Raw genomic sequence first — 24,194 nt, forward strand, 5'->3', positions numbered from 1 at the left:
CATAGATTTTATTTATCTAAGGAAAAGTCTCAACTATTCCAGAAAAGATAAAGCCTTGAAAGAATTTCTTAAATCAACAGTGAGAGGTCTTAGATATGCTTTAGTATGCCTTAGACCAGACACCTGCTGTTGAGTGGGAGTAATGAGTAGGTATCAGATTAATCCAGGAGAAGAACATTGGAAGACAATCAAGTAAATCTTAAGATTAAGAAGAGGATCTTTATGTTAGTCAATAAGGGTGTGTTTAAAACTCTTAGACTACACCACATTAGATTTCGAGACTTGCCTTTGTGCTAGAAAGTCTGCTGATAAGATGGTGATTACTCTGGGGGTGGAGTAGCGATTTTGGAGAAGTGTAAAAACCTATCTGAAATCTCTAGGTCTACCAGAGAGAGAATGAATGTTGAAGTTGTAGGAAAGGTACTTATTCAGTCTAAGGAAAATTCTATACATTTGTGGCACCATTCCAACTTGTCTTAACTACTAATGTTAATTTCCTAATTAACCAAAAGTAGTTGCCAAAAATATATAATCCAGTATCCTAAGAGAGTAGACATATAGAGAGGAATTTCACATTATCAAGGATTTTGTGATTAAGGAAGAGTAATGGTGGAGAAGAGGTTGTGTTTAATTCAACCTGTCAAATCCTATTACGAGGAGTTTACTACTACTACACTTGATTTGTATATCAAGGTGTTGAGATTATTTGAAATGCACATTTTGTTTTATATTCGTGCAAGTGGGAGTTTGTTGGGTTTTGTGCCCTAAATAAAACCCATTTAAATATAATCAGATTTACATATTAATAAAGATCAGAAATAACATTTTATGTTGCATAGTTCACATGATTTATTTCATGATTATATACATAATGTATGAATTCTATTTAAGTCCAGAACATATGAATTTGTTAATGATTATAGTGTTGTCAGCACAATGGAATATAATCTTAATTATATGTTTGAAAGTTTATTCCTTGATTTGTCAGTTCAGTGGATTTAGACTGACATGATAATCAGCGATAGGTATTCTTACACCTTGGAAAAGTGTTATGTCCTTTCCAGGGCATTGGCAAAGTTTACCAATATCGAATGTATGGAGTATACATCGGAAGGGACCGATATTGAACTTTGATTAGATATATTAAAATTTACCGTAATATCTATTCAATTCAATGTCACCCGTTAATCCTAGATCAAATGATCTTAATCCTGATATGTTTAGGTTCGATCTCAAGAGTACTATATATGTTCTTTGATTTGTTAGTTAAGCCTACTTTTGGGTCAGGGTGATGCGTACATTTTGGGAACATGATAGTATGATTGAGTGGGAGCGCTAACATAAATATGGAGTCTATAACTTCTATAGGAATTTAGAAGTGAAACGATGATATCCTTCGAGCTTGGCTAAACAGAGATAAATGGTGGAGATGTCATTTCACTTTGCTGAAATATCATTTATACGGAGCTAAGTGTTTTAAGGATAAAATACATTTAAGGTGTAACGGTAATTTAGTTCCTATTCAATGTAGATCATCTATTAGAGGGTCATTGATCAAATTAGGATTATAACAATGGATAACTAATAGCGTATCTATATCGTGGAACATATAGAGCGTTCTATATGACTGAGAGTGCAATTCCAAGTTCTCAGTGTGGATTCAATAAGGAGTTAATAAGTTAGGGAATTTACTTGGTAAATTCGGTTCGACTTATTGGAAGCTCGGAAATATAGGCCCATGGTCCCCATACTAGTTGAGACCATACTGCTTGTAAGACTCAGTTAAGTGATTTTAATTAATCAATTATAATTCTAAAGTTAGACTATGTCTACTTTATGAATTTTCACTAAGCAAGGGCGAAATTGTAAAGAAAAGAGATTCTAGGTTTATTTATTAATTAAGAGACTTTATATGTCTAAATTAATAAATATATTAAATGAGAATATTATTTAATAATTAATTTTTAGTTATTAAATAATTAGAATTGGCATTTATTTGGTTAAAATTGGAAAATTGGCATTTTTGAGAAAAATGGGAATGAAAAATAACAAAATGGGAAAGTTGCAAAGTGAGGCCCGATTTCCTTATATGGGTCGGGCCACTGGCTGACCCAATGAAGGACCAGTGTGGGCTGAAGCCCATGCTGAAAAAAATATTTCTTTTACTTTTTAACTAACAATTTTTTTTAATTATTTTAATTGCTCATAATAAATGCGCAACAAAATGGGAGATCAATAGTTGAATGATAGTTTGACAGTATATCTCAAGAAGAATGTATTGAATGCTATTGACAACGAGCTTATTATTCATCGTTTTCAAAACATGAAAAGTCGTCGAGGACAACTCTAAAGATATGAGCTCAAAAATTGATATATTTACTAAAATTTTAGGATATTGAGTATGTTATATATTTTGAACATTGTTTTAGATTGCTTTTTTTTTTCTATTAGAAGATTTTTAGTGCTTGATATTTAATATCTTTTTAGTTGAGAATTGAAATATTGAATTGTGTTTTTCTTTATAGTTACTTATTTTTTTTTGGAATATTTTTATATATGAAAAAAATTTACGCCCACCCTCCAATTAAATTTTGGGTCCGCCACTGGGTCGGGCACTATGCAATCTTTTACCATTTTATTTTTCCATTATTTTAATGCCATACAATTCTAACCTAAACCTAGATGGCATTCTATAAATAGAAAGTATTGGCTTCAGGAAACTCATGACTTGCACATTGTTTCTTTCAGAGAAAGCCATAGCCACTTTCCTCTCTCTTTTCTTCTCTTCAAATTTCGAAATTCCTTAAGTGAATGAGTAGTGCCCACACACATCAAGTGGTATCTCAATCATAGTGTGTAAGACTGTAGGAGAATCCAAACAACAAGAAGGAGAATCAACATCAAAGGAAGGAGAGAAAGAGATCTAGATTCAGATCTTGATAATGCTCTGCTACAGAAAGGAATCAAGGGCTAGAGATCTGAATGGAAGGAGTCATATTATTCCGCTACACCCAATGTAAGGTTTACTAAACTTTATATGTGTTTATTTCATTGTTTTAGAATTCATATTAGGATGTCAATGAAACATACTTGGTAGTAAATCTAGTGTTGGATATTATTTTACCAGGATCTTAGATCTACTCACAAGTATGTTTATTAACATTCTAAATATGAACTTTCTAAAACGATAAATTAAACACATATAAAGTTTAAGAAACCTTACATTGGGTGCAGCGGAATTAAATGACTCCTTCCGTTCAGATCTCTAACCCTTGATTCCTTTCTGTAGCAGAGTATTATCAAGATCTGAACCTGGATCTTCTTCTCTGAATCCTTGATGCTGAATCTCCTTTGCTGATGATCTTTCTTCACGATCTTCCTCACTATGATTGAGGTATTGCTTGATGTGTGTGGGCACTACTCTAATCACTAAGGGCTCGTTTGGAACGCCGTATTAGGTCGTATTGTATTGTATTGTATTATATGGAATTGTATTTTATGCAATATTTTTATGTAAAACTATAGGTGGCATTAACTTTTATGGACACCTAAATATATAATATTTTAGTACAAATTAAAGTTTAACATAGTATTATATAAAAATATGATATATAATCCAATTCAATATAATACAATACAATACAATACGACCTAATACGGCGTTCCAAACGATAAGAGAGGTTCGAAATATGAAGGAAGAATAGAGAGAGAGAGTGGCGGCTAGAGAAGAGAGTGAAGGCTCAGGTTTTTCTGATTCAGAAAGTGTAATTTTCCTGAAGCCTTCACTATCTATTTATAGCATTCTACTAGGGTTAGATTTGAATTATATGGCATTAAAATAATGAAAAAATCAATTTAAAAAGCTACAATAGGTGGCCAGCCCTGGCTAGGTGGACTGGGCCTTGATTTTTGCAATTTTGACACCTTTTGTATCTGATTTTCTCAAAAATGCCAATTTCCTAATTCAATCATTTAAATGCCAAATCTAACTATTTAATAACTATAAATAATTATTAAATAATATTGTCATTTATCATATTTATTAATTGAACCATACAAAGTATCATAATTAACAAATATGCCCCTATTAACTCTTTCTTTACAATTTCGCCCTTACTTAGTGAAAATTTCACAAATAGACATAGTCTAATTCGTGAATTATAATTGATTAATCAAAACCAATTACATGAGTCTTACAAGCAATATTATCTCAACTAGTGGGGGGACCATGGGTCTATATAACCGAGCTTCCAATAAGTAGATCAAGAATTTAGCACTAAAATTCACTAACTTATTGATTCTTCGTTGAATCCACGCATAGAACTTAGAATTGCACTCTCAGTATATAGAATGCTCTATATGTTCCACCATATAGACACATCATTAGTTATCCATTGTTATAATCCTAATGTGATTAATGATCCTCTATATGAATGATCTACATAGTAAAGGGATTAAATTACCGTAACACCCTACTATGTATTTTATCCTTAAAACACTTGACCCCGTATAAATGATATTTCAGCTTATGTGAAATGAGATCTCCACCATTTATTTTCGTTTGGTCAAGCTCGAAGGAAATCATTCTTTGCTTACTATTTGCCAGATAGAAGCTATAGATTCCATGTTTATGCTAGCGCTCCCACTCAATTGCACTACCGTGTTCCCAAAATGTACGTATCACCCTGACCTAAAAGTAGGCTTAACTAACAAATCAAAGAACACGAATAGCCTTTCAAGATTGAGCCTAATCATAACAGGATTAAGATCATTTGATCTAGGATCAACTTGGCGATATTGACTTGAATAGATTTTACGGTAAGTTTAATTAAATCTAAGTCAAAGTTCAATATCTGTCCCTTCCGATGCATACTCCATGCATCCAACCTGAGCTTTACTTTAACCAATGTTATGGAAAGAACATAGTATTTCTCCAAATACAAGTAAACTCTTGTTGTAGATTATCATATCAGTAAAACCCTGTGTCTGATAAATCTAGGAAACTTTATTCACATAGTCATGTTTACTTTCCAATGTGATGACAGCACAATAAACATGATCAAGTATGTGAAAAGGGTTTAAGATGAATTTATAAATCAATTAGACAAGCAATTGATAAAGTGAACCAAAACATACACAAATGAATGAAAAATACTTCTGTTTCTTTATTGATGTTGAATAAAATAGATTACATTGAAATGGAGTTTTATTTAGGGCATAAAACCTAACATCTAGATCCTGGTAAAATATTTCCAACATACTTCTATTTCCTATTCTATTACTGAGGATGGTCTTTGGGACCTAAATAAACTCACCACCCATTTTGACAGTGATTTTGTTAAGCTAATCCTTAGTGTACCTATCAATTCCAATTCTAAGGACTGTCTCATTTGGGGGCATGATCCGTCGGGTTCTCTCACTGTCAACTTTGCTTACCACCTTGCCGACACGACTCACTCCAGCCCTAGTTCCTCTAATGCAGACACTTACAAGAAGTGGTGGAAATCAGTTTGGTCCTTAAATATTCCTCCCAAAATTAAACACTTTATTTGGAAAGCTTTTCACCATCTTCTCCCCTCTAAGCTTAACCTCTTCACTAGGAAGATTCTCTAGGACTCCCACGGCCCCTTTTGTTTCAGTCGAGTTGATTCCAATTCCCATTCCCTCTTAGAGTGTTCTAGAGTTGGTAAATACTTGAAGCACACTACTTTCTCCTCCTATTCTACTGATAAATACTGTGATATTAAAGAATTCCTCTTACGTGGTTATGAAACTTTCAACAAAGATCACTTGGCAGCTTTATTTGGTATTTTATGGGCTATTTGGAATCATCAAAATAAGTCTCTCTTTCAGAATGGGAAGTCCGATTATAAAGAGATAGAGCCTGTTACTATTTCTTTCTTGCAGGATTATAAGGAAGCCCAATCAAAGTTCCTGCCCCAACCTCACAAAAATCTCCAAGCTCACACTGCAAGCGAGTCGATTGAAGAAAGCCTTCTTCCACAACCAGGTTTTTACAAACTGAGTGTGGATGCTCCAGTAAGAAGCGAGGATACCCTTCATGGTTATAGAGCTGTTATTCAAGATTCTTCTGATATAGTTATTGCTGGTTTCCAATCTTCTGCCATCTCAGGACTGCCACCTATTTTTGCTGAAGCTGTAGCACTTCACCATGCTCTTGCTTGGTGCCAGGCAGTCCATTTCCCTATCAGGTTGGTGGTTACCGACTGTCAAGTCCTAGCTTCTAAAATAAACAAGAAAGCTAAAGATCGATCGACCTTGACGGATTTGGTGAGGCAGATCATAGACTCTTTATCCACTTTCCTAGTGCCTCCGTTCACTTTATCCCAAGGGAAAAAACAAGCTAGCACATAACTTGGCCCAGGCTGCTTTAGAAACTGATAAAGAGTGTCTGTGAAACCATTGTGTTCCTTAGCCTCTGTAGACCTTGTAACCTGTGTTGTTTGCTTTTCTTCATTGTTACAGGTCTTGTTGTTTAAAAAAAAATTATCATTTAACTAATTGAACTTATTTTTATTCAGGTGCCAACTTTTTTTCAATTTATCTTCCTAATCTCCATCTATCAAATAGCTATCTATATATCAGTAAGGAACAATACTTCTCTCCCTTTTCTCTATTTATATGTATTTTCATTTTGTTCAAATCTTCAAAACAAATTTACACATTTTTTAGTCTTATTTTTGTACTCGATATTCTTTGCTTGATGTGTTATAGTATTTTTGAAACATTGCATTATCCTTTCCTATTAGATTATTGCTCCTGAAATTTTCGCATAAGCATTCAAGACATATAATATATATATATAGAACACTTCTTAATAGGTACTACCCATTGATGGGTACAAAATTAATTTAACTATAAATGTTAATTTTAAAAATATTAAGCCATTAGATTTTGATCCGATGGCAAATAATAAAAGAGAAATTTAAATTTCTATGCTTAAATTAGCTACTTAATTAAAGAAAATATATATATATATATAAAATACATCTTTTTATACTACATCAAAAATAAGTTTATATGAAAAATATTTAAATAAAACTCAATATTTTTTTTTTAATTTTTTTGCTGAATTTTTTTTACTATTATTTTTATTTCAGTCGATGGAACAACCTCAGCCCATATAATGAAAAAAAAAAGAGAGATTTTTCTAATTAAATCGAAAAATTAAGCATAAAAGCTCAATTTTTTTTAATATTACCCATTCATGAGTAATACCCATTAAGAGCGCACCCATATAAGACATATATATATATGGGCATGCTCTTAATGGGTATTTGTTGGAAATTATTTTACCAGGATCTTAGATCTACTCACAAGTATGTTTATTAACATCCTAAATATGAACTTTCTAAAACGATGAAATAAACACATATAAAGTTTAAGAAACCTTACATTGGGTGCAGCGGAATATAATGACTCCTTCCGTTCAGATATCTAGCCCTTGATTCCTTTCTGTAGCAGAGCATTATCAATATCTGAACCTGGATCTCTTTCTCTGAATCTTTGATGCTGAAGCTCCTTTGCTGATGATCTTTCTTCACGATCTTCCTCACTATGATTGAGGTATCACTTGATGTGTGTGGGCACTACTCAAATCACTAAGGATTTCGAAATTCTAAGGAAGAAGAGAGAGAGTGGTCAGCTAAAGATAGGGAGAGAGAAGGCTCAGTTTTTCTGAATAGAAAAAGTCAGAAGAAAAGTGTAATTTTCCTGAAGCCTTCACTATCTATTTATAGCATTCCTACTAGGGTTAGATTTGAATTATATGGCATTAAAATAATGAAAAAATCAGTTTAAATTTCCTACAAAAGTGGCTGGCCCTAAACTTAGTGGATTGGGCCTTGCTTTTTGCAATTTTGCAATTTTAACACCTTTTGTATCTGATTTTCTCAAAAATGCCAATTTCCTAATTCAACCATTTAAATGCCAATTCTAACTATTTAATAACTATAAATAATTATTAAATAATATTGTCATTTATCATATTTATTAATTGAACCATACAAAGTATCATAATTAACAAATATGCCCCTATAAACTCTTTCTTTACAATTTCGCCCTTACTTAGTGAAAAATTCACAAATAGACATAGTCTAATTTGAGAATTATAATTGATTAATCAAAACCAATTACATGAGTCTTACAAGCAATATTATCTCAACTAGTGGGGGGACCATGGGTCTATATAACCGAGCTTCCAATAAGTAGATCAAGAATTTAACACTAAAATTCACTAACTTATTAATTCTTCGTTGAATCCACGCATAGAACTTAGAATTGCACTCTCAGTATATAGAATGCTCTATATGTTCCACCATATAGACACATCATTAGTTATCCATTGTTATAATCCTAATTTGATCAATGATCCTCTATATGAATGATCTACACTGTAAAGGGATTAAATTACCGTTACACCCTACAATGTATTTATTCCTTAAAACACTTGACCCCGTATAAATGATATTTCACTTATGTGAAATGAGTACTCCACCATTTATGTTCGTTTGGTCAAGCTCGAAGGAGATCATCCTTTGCTTACTATTCGCCAGATAGAAGCTATAGATTCCATGTTTATGATAGCGCTCCCACTCAATTGAACTACCGTGTTCCCAAAATGTACGTATCACCCTGACCTAAAAGTAGGCTTAACTAACAAATCAAAGAACACGAATAGCCTTTCAAGATTGAGCCTAATCATATCAGGATTAAGATCATTTGATCTAGGATCAACTAGGCGATATTGACTTGAATAGATATTACGGTAAGTTTAATAAATCTAAGTCAAAGTTCAATATCGGTCCCTTCCGATGCATACTCCATGCATCCAACCTGAGCTTTACTTTAACCAATGCTCTGGAAAGAACATAGCACTTCTCCAAATGCAAGTAAACTCTGTTGTAGATTATCATATCAGTAAAACCATATGTCTGATAAATCTAGGAAACTTTATTCACATAGTCATGTTTACTTTCCAATGTGTTGACGGCACAATAAACAGGATCAAGTATGTGAAAAGGGTTTCAGATGAATTTATACATTATGTACATATAATCATGAAATAAATCATGTGAACCATGCAACATTAAATGTTATTTCGATCTATATTAATAAGTAAATCGATTATATTGAAATGAGTTTTATTTAGGGCATAAAACCCAACAAACTCCCACTTGCACTAATATAAAACAAAAAAGTGCGTTTCAAATAATCTCAACACCTTGATATACAAATCAAGTGTAGTAGTAGTAAACTCCTCGTAATAGGATCTGAAAGGTTGAATTAACCACAACCTTTTCTCCACTATTACTCTTCCTTAATCACAAAATCATTGATAATGTGAAATTCCTCTCTATATGTCTACTCTCTTGGGATACTGGATTCTATATCTTTGGCAACTACTTTTGGTTAATCAGGAAATTAACACTAATAGTTTAAGGCAATTTGGAATGATGCCAAAAATGTATAGAACTTTCCTTAGACCGAATAAGTACCTTTCCGCAACCTTAACATTCAGTCCCTCTCCGGTAGACCTAGAGACTTCGGATAGGTTTTTACACTTCTCCAAAATCACTATTCCACCCCCGGAAGTAATCACCATCTTATCAGAAATATTTACTAGCACATAGGCAAATTTCAAAATCTGATATGGTGTAGTCTAAGAGTTTTAAACACACCCTTATAGACTAACATATAGTTCCTCTTCTTTATCTTAGGATTTACTTGATTGTCTTCCAATGTTCTTCTCCCGGATCAATCGATACCTACTCATTACTCCCACTCAACGGCAGTGTACGGTCTAAGGCATACAAAAGCATATCTAAGACCTCTCACTTTGTTGATGTAAGAAATTCTTTCATGGCTTTATCTTTTCTGGAATAGTTAAGACTTTTCCTTAGATAAATAAAATCTATACCTTAGAAGTTGTGAAGCTTCTATAGATTGCCATTAGAAAGAAAATGCTTCAGCATCTTACTAAAGTAAGTTGCTTGCATTAGAGTAAATAATTACCAGGTATACCACAAGCCATAGGTTTAGATAAACTCAAACCTATAATAGTAGGAACAGGAAGTTTGTTAAGTCCATTGAATAGACTTATAAACAAAATTTCCTTTTATGTCCTTGTAATAGAAAACTTTAGGTTATTCCATGTGAATGGATTAAACCATAGTTCTATTGGCTTTCTTCTTATTTTCTTATCTTGACAATCCATTACTTGTTTAAACTCACAATGGATTTTAATCACTAGTGTCTCCCAAGTCATAAGAAGGTGAGTTCCTAGAAACTCTCTCACTACGACAAGGTACCGTGAATTATGTCGAAGAAAACTAAATGGTATTAACCTCTTTGGTTGTGACAAGACAACAGAGGCAGTGGGATCATCATATATTATATAAGATGATAGAACACTTTTGGAATCAAGAATTAAATATCTCCTTTATTTTCTACTTGTTTTCAAACTTAGTCATTTTCTTAGAAAAGTAGTATTTGTTTGAACAAACACTTTCTTATCTATTGACAATGGGATGGTCCACCCCTAATCATTTAGAATAGCTAACAAACCATGGTTAACAGTTCTAGCTTTTCTTAAGATTTTGATTAGGTCATCCATGAATCTGGTAATGATTTACGTTAAGTATACAACCATTACATCATTCTGAAATTGTATTACCATAGAAGGAATTAGGCAACGACTAGTAACTAATCATCAATATGCAACTCGAAATTTCTGGGGAGGTAAGTTTGGATATAATTCAAAAATCAATTTAATGATCTTTGAACTGCATATCTACTAACTATTTCTCCACCCCTATCAGTTCGCAAGATCTTTAACCACATACCTTAATGGTGTTTAACCATTGCTAGAAATTAATGAAATTTTTCAAACATTTCAAATTTCTTTGCATAAGGTATAATCTAGAGTTATCGTTTTAAGAATACTACGAAAAACTCATATCCACCCCTGAATGTACATCCATCTGCGAATGAGATGAACTACTTTTAGTGGATATAGGCATATTAACTCTTTGCAGAGATTGATCTTGTCAAATCCATTATGAACAAGATACAAATGCCATAGATTAAAAAAAATGTGGTAGTGTCTATTGATGACATAGGTTTAGTTACATCAAAGAGTTCTTAGAATACTGCAAGTGGATCCTGGTCACAGAATACCTAACTCATATTCCATACGCTTTAATCCATTAATAGAAGATGGATATAAACACTTGAGAAAGTGTAATCGTATTGTATTCGGAATTAGAAATATAAGAAAATTTCTATTTGGAATCTAAAATTAAAGTCAAAGACTTAAATTTATACCAAATATAATGAGTAATTCTATCTTGGACCAAAGACTACTAATATAACTCTAAGTCTAATTTGCCCATACAAGTAGGAGATTTCTAAGATTGAGGATTTATATCAATTGGGAATAGAATTTCGGGATTATAATCATAAGCGTCATTTAATTTCTTAAGAGAAAATATAGAATGACATGAAATGATTTATAGACCATTCATCCAATGATATGTTTTGAAGCTAATTCAAAATGAATAAGCTAAGAGGAATTAGGATAATTTCGTTTATAAATAAGAATCCAACGATGCTTCGATTAGCGAAAGTCAAAGTAATCTTATTTATACAATCTTCTTGTTTCATATCGTAAAAATACTAGTCTAAGGTGTCATCAATTGATGAACAGCTAGATGTCGCATATACAATATTTATCTTTCGAGATCTAACACTATTATGAATGTCTAATGGTGAAAATCCACTAGGGATTTATCTCATTAGATAAACAAGCCAAGTTAGACCAACAATGAAGATTCGAAATTAAACTACAACTTAATAACGAGAAAATAACATGGTTCAATATAAATTCATACACAATTCATAAATTATAAACATATAGCAAGTAGGAATGACAAGTGAAAATACTAAAACTTACAATCCTAAATAATTTCCAAGGTTTTCAACAAACTGATATCAGTGTCCCGTTTAGGCGAGAGTCAAAGCTACCATTCATTGAATAGAGTTGTCAGCTCGTCTAAAATGTTAAACATTCTAGCAACCTTTTATTCGATCAAGATTGGAATTCAGCGTTGTCCCGTTTAGGCGAGAGTCAAGGCAATTCTATCTTATGAGCTTCCACCATTGTTTCATAATTTGCAAGTCAAGTATGGTCGCCACCATTAGGGTGATCCATACCATACAAAACACTTACAAACTACTTATCATGCGAGGTTAAACGGTGCGAAATTGCTAATGAACGTTCCTCCATTAGGGAGGATTACTCACTAAAACAAACGCGGTGTAAAACCCACAATGGAGATCGAATGTCTTAATAATAAAGCTCATTATTTAAAAAAAGTTGTATTTTCTTTTATTCTCTTTATTTATTCTATTTATTTTAAATATATATTTATTTAATTAAAATTTTCAATTTAGAATGAAAAATTCTAAATATAAATTTTAATTTAATATTTATAAATTTTACTTAGATGGATATGAAATAATATGAATTATTTCCATCTTAGTAATAATTTCCAATAAATATTTAGAAAAATATTCAATTTAAGTTGTTACAAAATTAATTTAAATTAATTTACAACTCAAATTTAATTTTCTATAAATATATATTGCATTTCGAAAAATTAAAGTATTTAAGAATACAATTTTCGAAAATGCATGTTAAAATAAAAAATTAATCCTGGAAAAATTATTCTAATTTAATGTTGGCCCAAAATTAATTAATAAAATTAATTTACAACAAAAAATATAATTTTCCTATTTAATTAAATATATAAGAAAAATTTCAAATATTTAAGTATGATGATGAAAATCAACTTAAATATTAATTTTCTATTTAATTAAATACACTAGAAAAATACTTCAAGCAAAAATATCATCTATCTAGATTTTCCTTTGACTAATTAATTCAATTTCTAATAATATACTTTAATTCAATTTATTTTAAATTAATCAATAAATGAAAAAATCATTGATTTAAGTTGATCCAAGAATTAATTAAAATAATTAATTTACAACTTAATCTATTTTTCAAGATAGAATTCGAAATTCTAGCATTTAAGAAATGCAATTTCGAAAATTGATTAATAAAATAAAGAAAAATATATATTTTAAAAATTATTTAAATTTAGTTGAAAAATTAAATTTCAACTAAAAATAATTTTCTATTTAATTAAATGTCATGAAAAAGAAATATTTAAGTATGATGATAAAATCAACTTAGATATTTAATTTTCAAATTAATTAAATGTATTAAATTCAAGAAATAAATAATTAAGTGTAGAGAAGGCTTAATAATTAATCTCTAGTTTAATACTAGGAAAAAATATACTTAAAATAAATTGTACCAAAATTAATTATTTAAATAATTAATTTCACAATGTATAATATTTTCCTATTTAATATTAGAAATAATAAGTAGTCTAGAAATAACTATCTAGAAAATATCTTATTTGACTAAGTATCTTTTCCACAAAATTTGAAAAAATATCTAATTTAAGTTGTATTAGAAAAAATCTAGAACTTAAATATTTTTCAAATTTAAATTTAATTAAATATCAAAAATTAAGTTGTAACCACTTAATTTGAAAATATTCCATTTTAAGTTAATATTCGAAAAGATATTAACTTAAAAAATATCTAAAGAATCTTAATAACCAATGCCTAAAATTCCTCAACTTAATTTTGAAATTTGAAATTCAAAAGATATTCAGATTTAAGTTGGTTAGTTGAAGATAACTAAATATCAACTTAAATAGGAATATTTAATGAAAAATTTAAATTAAGTTCCAGAAAGAATTTAGATGGTTATAATTCTATATTTAATTAAATACAAGAAAATACATATAGTTTAGCTTAGAATAAAAAATTCTTTAAACTATATTTTTCTTAAATTAATTTCAAAATAAATGAAATTAATTATGTTGCTAATTCAATTTTAATTAGGTTAAACTAGTTTAATTAACCTAGTACAGTCATTCAAATCAGGCAAATGGGCCTTCACAATTGGGGTAGTTTGTGTGAGGGGGTGCTGGGTTCAGTATGTCGTACCCACTTCTATGGCTCCCAACTCTCACACAAGGCCCAAAAGAGAGGAATTTAACCTTAATAAGAACAATCGTTATTAATTGAATAGGCCCAAAAACTAAATGGGCCTAAATAAATCCTATCAAGAACTATGATAATTTATTTTAGCAACATTAACCTATATGCATCTATAATAAAATTAAACACATAGGCTCACACAGCACACTTTGGATGGGTCCTATCATGTTGCTAGGTCATACACGGATGAAAGAAGATTGTAAATTATACTCGTTACAAATTATTATCTTGACCAAGGGAGCCATCAGATCATTAGATCTGGCAAAAGGTAACCATGGCTATTTGCAATCAAGTAATAATAGGTTTTGAAAAACTTACACATAAGTTAAAACACATACTCCCGCAATGGTTAATGGACAGTTGGAAGTAGGATTTATTTAATTTTAAATAAATAATTTCGAATAAATAAATAATTAAATTAAAAAAAAATTAATATTCGAAAAATAATTTAAAAAATTAATTTCGAATTTAAAATTAAATTTCGAAAATAAAAAAAAATTAAAATTAAACCTACTTTTTATCTTATATCTATTTAAAATTACATGATTATAAATATCTATTTTAAATTTAAATAAGGTCAAAATATCTTAAAAAGATTTAAAAAAAATCTTAAAAGATAAGATATTTTTAAATATCTTAAAAGATAAGATATTTTAAAATATCTTAAAAGATTTTATAAATATCTTAAAAGATATTTTTAAAATATCTTAAATATCTTAAAAGATATTATAAATATCTTAAAAGATATTATAAATATCTAAAAATCGACCTTAAATTTTAAAAAATATAATCAAATTTAAAAATAAGATAGATTTTTAAGCAAAAAGATAAATACTAATTCTATTCGAATTCAAATTACACTAATATCTTGAATTAATTTAAAAAAAATAAATTAATTCAAAATGATAATTAGAATTGAATTAGGAATAGTAATAGTATATATACAAAACCATACAAAAAATTGGAAGTTAATTCCATGAAAAAGTATGAAAAATTGAAGAAAAAGGAAAAAATCCGAAACTGTACGGACAGTTCTGCGATTGCAGAAAAATATCAACACAGCCCCGATTTTGTCAAATCTTCAAAAAATCATAACTAATTCAAATAAAATCCAAATTGAGTTCTGTAAAAGGCTAACTTGCTTAATTTTTTCCATACTATCCAATAAAAATAATTCCAGAATCGAAATCACAATTATTTTTTACGAAAATTTCACAAACATCAATCATTCATCAAATAACACTCAATACAACATGATACCATCCAAAGAACATACAAACAATCGTTTTAAAGTCCAAATTTCTTGCAAGTAAATCAATTACCATGGCTCTGAGGCCAGTTGTTGGAAATTATTTTACCAGGATCTTAGATCTACTCACAAGTATGTTTATTAACATCCTAAATATGAACTTTCTAAAACGATGAAATAAACACATATAAAGTTTAAGAAACCTTACATTGGGTGCAGCGGAATATAATGACTCCTTCCGTTCAGATATCTAGCCCTTGATTCCTTTCGTAGCGAGCATTATCAATATCCGAACCTGGATCTCTTTCTCTGAATCTTTGATGCTGAAGCTCCTTTGCTGATGATCTTTCTTCACGATCTTCCTCACTATGATTGAGGTATCACTTGATGTGTGTGGGCACTACTCAAATCACTAAGGATTTCGAAATTCTAAGGAAGAAGAGAGAGAGTGGTCAGCTAAAGATAGGGAGAGAGAAGGCTCAGTTTTTCTGAATAGAAAAAGTCAGAAGAAAAGTGTAATTTTCCTGAAGCCTTCACTATCTATTTATAGCATTCCTACTAGGGTTAGATTTGAATTATATGGCATTAAAATAATGAAAAAATCAGTTTAAATTTCCTACAAAAGTGGCTGGCCCTAAACTTAGTGGATTGGGCCTTGCTTTTTGCAATTTTGCAATTTTAACACCTTTTGTATCTGATTTTCTCAAAAATGCCAATTTCCTAATTCAACCATTTAAATGCCAATTCTAACTATTTAATAACTATAAATAATTATTAAATAATATTGTCATTTATCATATTTATTAATTGAACCATACAAAGTATCATAATTAACAAATATGCCCCTATAAACTCTTTCTTTACAATTTCGCCCTTACTTAGTGAAAAATTCACAAATAGACATAGTCTAATTTGAGAATTATAATTGATTAATCAAAACCAATTACATGAGTCTTACAAGCAATATTATCTCAACTAGTGGGGGGACCATGGGTCTATATAACCGAGCTTCCAATAAGTAGATCAAGAATTTAACACTAAAATTCACTAACTTATTAATTCTTCGTTGAATCCACGCATAGAACTTAGAATTGCACTCTCAGTATATAGAATGCTCTATATGTTCCACCATATAGACACATCATTAGTTATCCATTGTTATAATCCTAATTTGATCAATGATCCTCTATATGAATGATCTACACTGTAAAGGGATTAAATTACCGTTACACCCTACAATGTATTTATTCCTTAAAACACTTGACCCCGTATAAATGATATTTCAGCTTATGTGAAATGAGTACTCCACCATTTATGTTCGTTTGGTCAAGCTCGAAGGAGATCATCCTTTGCTTACTATTCGCCAGATAGAAGCTATAGATTCCATGTTTATGATAGCGCTCCCACTCAATTGAACTACCGTGTTCCCAAAATGTACGTATCACCCTGACCTAAAAGTAGGCTTAACTAACAAATCAAAGAACACGAATAGCCTTTCAAGATTGAGCCTAATCATATCAGGATTAAGATCATTTGATCTAGGATCAACTAGGCGATATTGACTTGAATAGATATTACGGTAAGTTTAATAAATCTAAGTCAAAGTTCAATATCGGTCCCTTCCGATGCATACTCCATGCATCCAACCTGAGCTTTACTTTAACCAATGCTCTGGAAAGAACATAGCACTTCTCCAAATGCAAGTAAACTCTGTTGTAGATTATCATATCAGTAAAACCCTGTGTCTGATAAATCTAGGAAACTTTATTCACATAGTCATGTTTACTTTCCAATGTGTTGACGGCACAATAAACAGGATCAAGTATGTGAAAAGGGTTTCGGATGAATTTATACATTATGTACATATAATCATGAAATAAATCATGTGAACCATGCAACATTAAATGTTATTTCTGATCTATATTAATAAGTAAATCTGATTATATTGAAATGAGTTTTATTTAGGGCATAAAACCCAACAGTATTACCTATGAATGGATATTCTATTATTAGCTATTGGATCAAATCTAATGGTTGATATTTATAGCTATTAATTAAAATTTTAAATTAAATATTTTTTATTTTAACCTATTACCTGATGACATGGAAATCATTTTTTATATCTTTTCTTTCTATTTTTGTCCTCATTCCATATATACATCAATACATTAATACTTTACAATTTAATTATGGTAATTTAAAAACTTAATTACACATTTAAACTTCACTACAACAAATATTTCCATTCTAAAATATATATATATATATATATATATTTTTTTTGAAAAGACATAACATATATTATAAAATACATAATAATTTATCAATATAAAAAAATATTAATTATAATTAATTATTTAGCCTATATTGTAATAACATATTTTTCTTATAATTTTTTAGTTTAAATTTTAGAAATTTAAGTTTCTATAATAATATTATAATTAATTTTGTTTTATAAGATAGGAAAACAATTTTTTTTTCTTACTTATTTTTATAATTAAGTAATTCTTGTATTAAATGAAAATTTTAAGAGTTTGTAATTTTTGGGGTGGTTAGTCTTACATCATTATTTGTTAATCTATATTAATTATTGCATTAGGTAAACTATAAAAAAGAGAATTTATCTATATATTAAAAAGTACAAAAGAGAGGAATAAAATAAAGTGGTAGTGCTATAAAATTTGGATCATCGTACATTGGATATTTGTAATAGCAACAAATGTCTTTTACTTTTTTATTTAACTTTTCTTATTTGGTTTCATAGAGTTTGACATTAGTAGCTAACTTTTTTCTCTCTCATAAAATATGATGTTTGCTGACTCAATTTTTAGCCAACAATGAAATCACAAATACAATACTACAAAAAAGACCATCTTTAGTGACAACTTTTTAGTCACAATAAAAAAAATTTGTAACTAAATGTGACTTTTAGTCGCAACAAAAAAGTTACTTGTGACTAAACATAGTATTTAATTATAAGTTGTCACTAATTTAGTTTTAGACACAACAAGTATTGTGACTAAAAATATATTTAGTCACAACAAATTGTTATTTTTGTGATTAATACTTTTAGCCACAAACTTTTTAGTCATAACGTAGAAATGGCAATTTATAATTAGTTACAACTTTTTTACTTTTAGTCACAAGTTTTGTTGTGACTAAAAGTATGATTTTTTGTTGTAATAATAATTTTATAATTTAATAATTTGTGATTAAATATTTTTATTTTTTATTAAGTAAAATAAGTTAATTTCTAAAAATAATTTCTCAAAATCATCATTCTCTATAATTAAAAAAGGAAATATACTTTTTTTTTTTTAAAAAAAAAAAAAAAACTTGTTAGTAACCGACTCTAGCAAGTCACTAAATTGTCACCTCATCAATTTTTTTAGTACCCATTAATGGGTATTACCCATTAAGAAATCATCTATATATATATATATATATATACTAGTCGAGTCTCACGTGCTTCGCACGTGTGGCATCGAAAAATATCTAAGCACAACTATTTTAAAAAAATAATTAATATTTTATTTACGAAATTTATAACATTATTAAATTGTATCCTCTAAAATATACATCATGGTGACAAAATTTTGTAAACTCTTCTATTTACAGAAATATAGTATTTTTGTTAACTTTTGTTCTTTTTTATCGTTTCACAGTTTATGTATCATTGTAAATTAATTACTTTTCTCATAAACATTGACCACTACTAAATATTATGTCTCTTCTTAAAAAATTAATTAATTTTTTTTTTCTAATAATTAAAAAAAAGCCAACTTAAAATATATTATTGTTGATTTAGATAAGAAATTTGCACCTTCATTTCTTATGTTTTAAGAATAGCAATTTAGTATGTAAAGAATATGAATATGATTGGTAATATGAAGAAACTTAAATCTGATTTGTTTAAGTGAACTTAATTTTTTAAAGAAAGAATTTTAAATAAAAGATTACAAAATAATTTTTTATTTTTAAAGGATTATAAAAATATATTAATTTTTAAAATAATAGTTATTAGTTATTGATATTAAAAAATTATTTTTAGTCTTACGTTTTAATTAATGATATAATAGTATTATTTTTAAAATTTAATATTATTTCTAATACTAAAAGGGAATATATGTTTTTTTTTTTTTTTAAAAAAAAGAATAATCCTAAATCACAAAATATATATGTGTTATCTCAATTTAATTATATATACACATAATTCTCTTTTATTATATTGTATGCTTATTAATATATATATATCGGCATGGTTATATTAATAATAATTATTAGTAAAATTAGCTTAAAAAAAATAAAGAAGCATTATTTATTTAAAAATATATTTATTGATAGCAATCCAAAAAAAATATAAGACAAAATAATTATTTTTACAAATATTCACGAAAGATAAAATGTTTATTAAAGGGGAAGCTTAGTTTAGAAGAAAAAGAAATAAGTAGTGTACATGTTTCAATTGCTTAGTTTAAATTTTTTATAATTAAATATATAGTGAGGACTAATTGTATAATTCAATTAGTGAAAGCCCAAAAAGCTATTCTCACTATTATATAGGTTATAGATATATTATGTTGCACATTTATTTTGAAGACATCGATAACTAATTTCATAATTGTAGAATTCATTCTATATATTAATTTTTATCTACTTTTATTATATTTAGATATATTAATAAATTTCAAAAAATAGTATTTATTAAATTTTACTTATTGTTTATTTATATTTATTTTTGAAGAACTATAATTTACAATTACTTATTCACGAGTTTAATTCATGTTCAAGAGTTTTATTTTTTTTTCTTCCAAAGATCAAATTTCCCTCATTCTCCTTATGCTATTTGAAATTTAATTTTTATTAATCTACTAATAAATATTGTTTGATTTTGTTTATTTGATTTGTTGTAAATTAATAGAAAAAAATAAATGAGTTAACCAAATTTATAAGAAAATAAAATTATTTTTCTAAATTATAATAGAATTAACTTAAAATATCTCTATATTTTAAATTTTTATAATAAATATCATTTATAAATATCTAATTTAATCTATACATACGAAATATAAATTTGAAATTAAATAATTAATCCACTCTATTTTGTGCGAGAATTTTTTATTTTTCTATTATTTTTCATTATAATAGTTGAATGTATCTTTTTGTTTGCTTTCATTTTTAGATAAAAAATGTTATGATTATTTTTTTTTATAATAATAATATTATTTTTTTTATATAAAAAACTAGAATAATTACTTTTATTATTAAAAAATTATATAAAAAATGATTAAACATATTGGAAAAGATATTAATTAATAATAACGTGAGATACCACAATAATATCTACTTTAAATATAGTGATGGCTACAAAGTGATCAGATATGGTGATAACAATTATTTTAAAATTTTAGATTTATTGTCTTTTTTTTTTTGTTTTTGTTTTAGATCTTTCTATTTTGTGTGAGAATTATTCCGTTTTTTTTTTTTTTTTTTTTTATTATAATGTACATTTGAATATTTTTTTTTTTTTGTGTGTTTCTTTTTTTATATAAGAAATTACATGATGATTGTTTTTTAAGAATTCTTTAGAGTTTTTTTATATAGATTTATTATTATTTTTTAAAAAATATATATTTTTAAATTATACATAAAATTAAATTAAAATTATTTTACACGATTTTATTGTTTAATTAATATTCATACCTACAATTTAAAATTTTTACCCACAGCCTATTTACTAGTTTATATGTATAAAAGAAAAATCATTTAGAAATCAAATTATTAAACTACTAATTAATTTCAAAACACACAAGAAGAGAAAATAGAAAAATTGTTATCTAATCTCGGACAATATATAAGTCAAATTATATTTCAAATAGTTACAATCAATATGACTAATGTAGGAATTAAGACCTAACGTTACAATCAATATAACGTTATGAGAAAGTAATCCTTATATAGTTATATTGTATAGAAAATTCTTAATATTACTCCAATCTTTATAAACATCCAAAATGCTTCTGTACGTATTTGAGAAACCAAGACCTACTAACTCTTTGCCTTGTTGTTCTTGCTTTTGACTAAGGCACAGACCAAAAATGGTATGCAAATGGCTGGACATAAATTGAGTTCATGCCCTTTTGAGATCTCATCATTTGAACCCCTTTTTGATACTCTACCATGCTCTTCTGAGCCACTTGAATTTGGAAAGTACAACCGTCCTCGTCCTCTCTCACCTGGTCTAATCCCAATTAACCGGCCTAGTGACACACTGTGATCTTGGAAAAATGAAGCTGTTGACTACAAATTACGTTTCATAGGATTAAAAGCAATGCATCACAAGTAACAAATAAGTTGAGTGTGTTTCAAGTGGAATTAGTAAATAATATTATAAAAGCCTCATATGAAGTGATATTATGGCAATGATATACACTCTTTTGACAATGATCAAACATTTTTGTAATGAAAAAAGAAAGAAAAAGAAGAGAATGAAAAGGGTTGCGAGACAGCTTTTAAGTACCTCTGTGTCAAGATTGGAAGATGAAAATGAAGAGAAACTAGTTGAGGGTGCATGTAAATTAGTGTAGTGTTCCACTGCAGTAGATGATGATAAGCTTCTCTCCACTTGGAGCCTCACATTCATAATCTCTAGCCCAAGTGGCCAGCCACTGGGGATATCCTCCTGGTCCTGCCAAGTCATAATTAGATTAAATTTTACATTCTTAAGGCAATCACAATCTCCATTACCATCACATTGTTTTAATATGAAGTCATTAATACAGATGAAAAATGAAATGACAATATAGAAGCCTTTGCTTGTGTAATCTAGACTTATAAACATTTGTCATAACCTGTTGTTCTAACTAAGTTAGAATAGACATTTTTCAAGATGTGTATGAAAGGAACCTTTGAAAACAATTTGGCCACTCGTGTGGATTAGAACTCTAAACTTACATGACTTAGATCTACCATTTCACAACGAAGTAGATCAATTATGATGAGGCGTTGACAATTTATCAGTAAAAATCAGAGAAATAAAATATTTAGTTCTTAAATACATAATATTTGGCTATTCAGATACTGTCAGAATTTTTTTCAAATAATAATAATATTGCAGTCATCATTCATTGACTTATGGTACCATCAATGCCCCCTTCCATAAAAAAGTTGCGTGTGAAGTAATGAAGAAAAATGATCCATGCATGTTGCTCCTCTTGGCTTCTTCCTAGTTTAATCTTTTGATCTTATTGTAAGAATTTCTAAGTACTCCAAAACCTTTTTTCAAATTAATAAAAAATTTCGAAAAGATTGATTGTACTCTTTCAATCTCATAACAATTTCTCATTTTTTTTTTGTTTAATCTTAAATTAGTATCATATGGTCTAATAAGAGAAGAAAAAAAGGAGGTAAAATATACCAATAGAAAAAAAAAATCCAATTACTACCTAAAGTACGTAGTAAATGCTATTATTTATATGAATTCTTGACCGTATGACAGAAGCCATAGCATTCAAAACCCAGAAGATGTTTCATTACTCATTGCTCAGACCAATAAATTACTTAGTGCAAGAAAAGTAATGTAATTCCATACGTAGAAAAAGTTTATAGTGATTTAACTTAATACGTAATATTATTAATTATAAGAATGAAAGAAAGAAGGAAGGAATACCTCCATGACCAGGAAAGGAGGGAGCCAGTGAGCTTAGCAAAAAAGAGATGAAGAGGTTTGATGTGATGATGATCACAATGAAATCTAGAGAGTAAGCTAAAACAAAATTAAAAATAATGGAAAGAAAGACCTTAGAAGAAAATTTGGTCTTTATATCTTTCTTAAAAAGGGCTTCATGATTCCATTTAATTTAATATGGTTGGGACCCACCTTGATGTTAAAAGATCAGCCTCATCAGCCATTATTATAACTGAAATTTTACACAAAGTTTGTGATCTTTCATTGGCTTTTGAAAGTTACAACTGTTCGGACAAATAACAACAGTCCACCAGTTATGTTAATCTACCACCAAATATTCAAACCAGTTCACCTATTTGGTATTTGGGTTAAACTAACACGTAACATAAAAAACAAAAAAAAAAACTTACGACTGTTAGAATTTGAGGAATAAAATGAATAAGTTTCCATCTCAAAACCAATTAGTAATGGGAGGAGTAGTCCTTTCATCTTATATATCACAATTTATTTCCACACATTAACAATGTGGGACTAACTCTTAATACACAATCCTCACGTTTGGGCCTGGAAAGTGTGGGTATAAGAATGACCTTTAAGAGACTACAAGACCGAACGTGACATTTGAAAGAATCTCACATGGCCAAATATTAGGAAATTTGTAGGTGTACACGTCGGGAAATCTGTGGATTTTGAAATAGGTCAAAGACCTCAACACTAGAAATTGGCACACATTGGTCGAAAGGTCCCAAATGGAAGTTATAGGGGAGACAGCGGAAGTATCTGTTTGGACCGGCGGCACTTTGGCTCACAACGGATCACAAACGGCTTTTCGACCAGTGGCAATTTGGGCTCACAACGGATCACAAGTGGCTTTGATACCATGTTAGAATTTGAGGAATAAGATGAATGAGGTTCCATCACAAAACAAATTAACAATGGGAGGAGTAGCCCTTTCATCTTATATATCACAATTTATTTCCACACATTAATAATGTGGGACTAACTCTTAATATAGACCAAAACTTTTAAAAAATAAATTACAAAAATACTTTTTTAGGCTCATTTGGGACGCCGTATTGTATTGTATTGTATTAGTAT

At 28.8% G+C, this 24,194-nt stretch overlaps 1 protein-coding gene across 1 annotated transcript; it reads right to left on the minus strand.

The window, feature by feature from the left end:
• Positions 1-21,226: 21,226 nt before the first annotated feature.
• LOC115697071 (uncharacterized) lies at positions 21,227-23,828 on the minus strand. The gene is made up of 3 exons (XM_030623980.2): positions 23,079-23,828; positions 21,930-22,097; positions 21,227-21,709 (listed from the first exon to the last, which is right to left on the minus strand). The coding sequence occupies exons 1-3, from the start codon at positions 23,082-23,084 to the stop codon at positions 21,458-21,460; spliced, it is 426 nt and encodes a 141-aa protein (XP_030479840.1). The 5' UTR covers positions 23,085-23,828; the 3' UTR covers positions 21,227-21,457.
• Between the last annotated feature and the right edge of the window lie 366 nt (positions 23,829-24,194).

The sequence above is a fragment of the Cannabis sativa genome, chromosome 7 (assembly GCF_029168945.1).
Source record: "Cannabis sativa cultivar Pink pepper isolate KNU-18-1 chromosome 7, ASM2916894v1, whole genome shotgun sequence".
NCBI classification, from domain to species: domain Eukaryota; kingdom Viridiplantae; phylum Streptophyta; class Magnoliopsida; order Rosales; family Cannabaceae; genus Cannabis; species Cannabis sativa.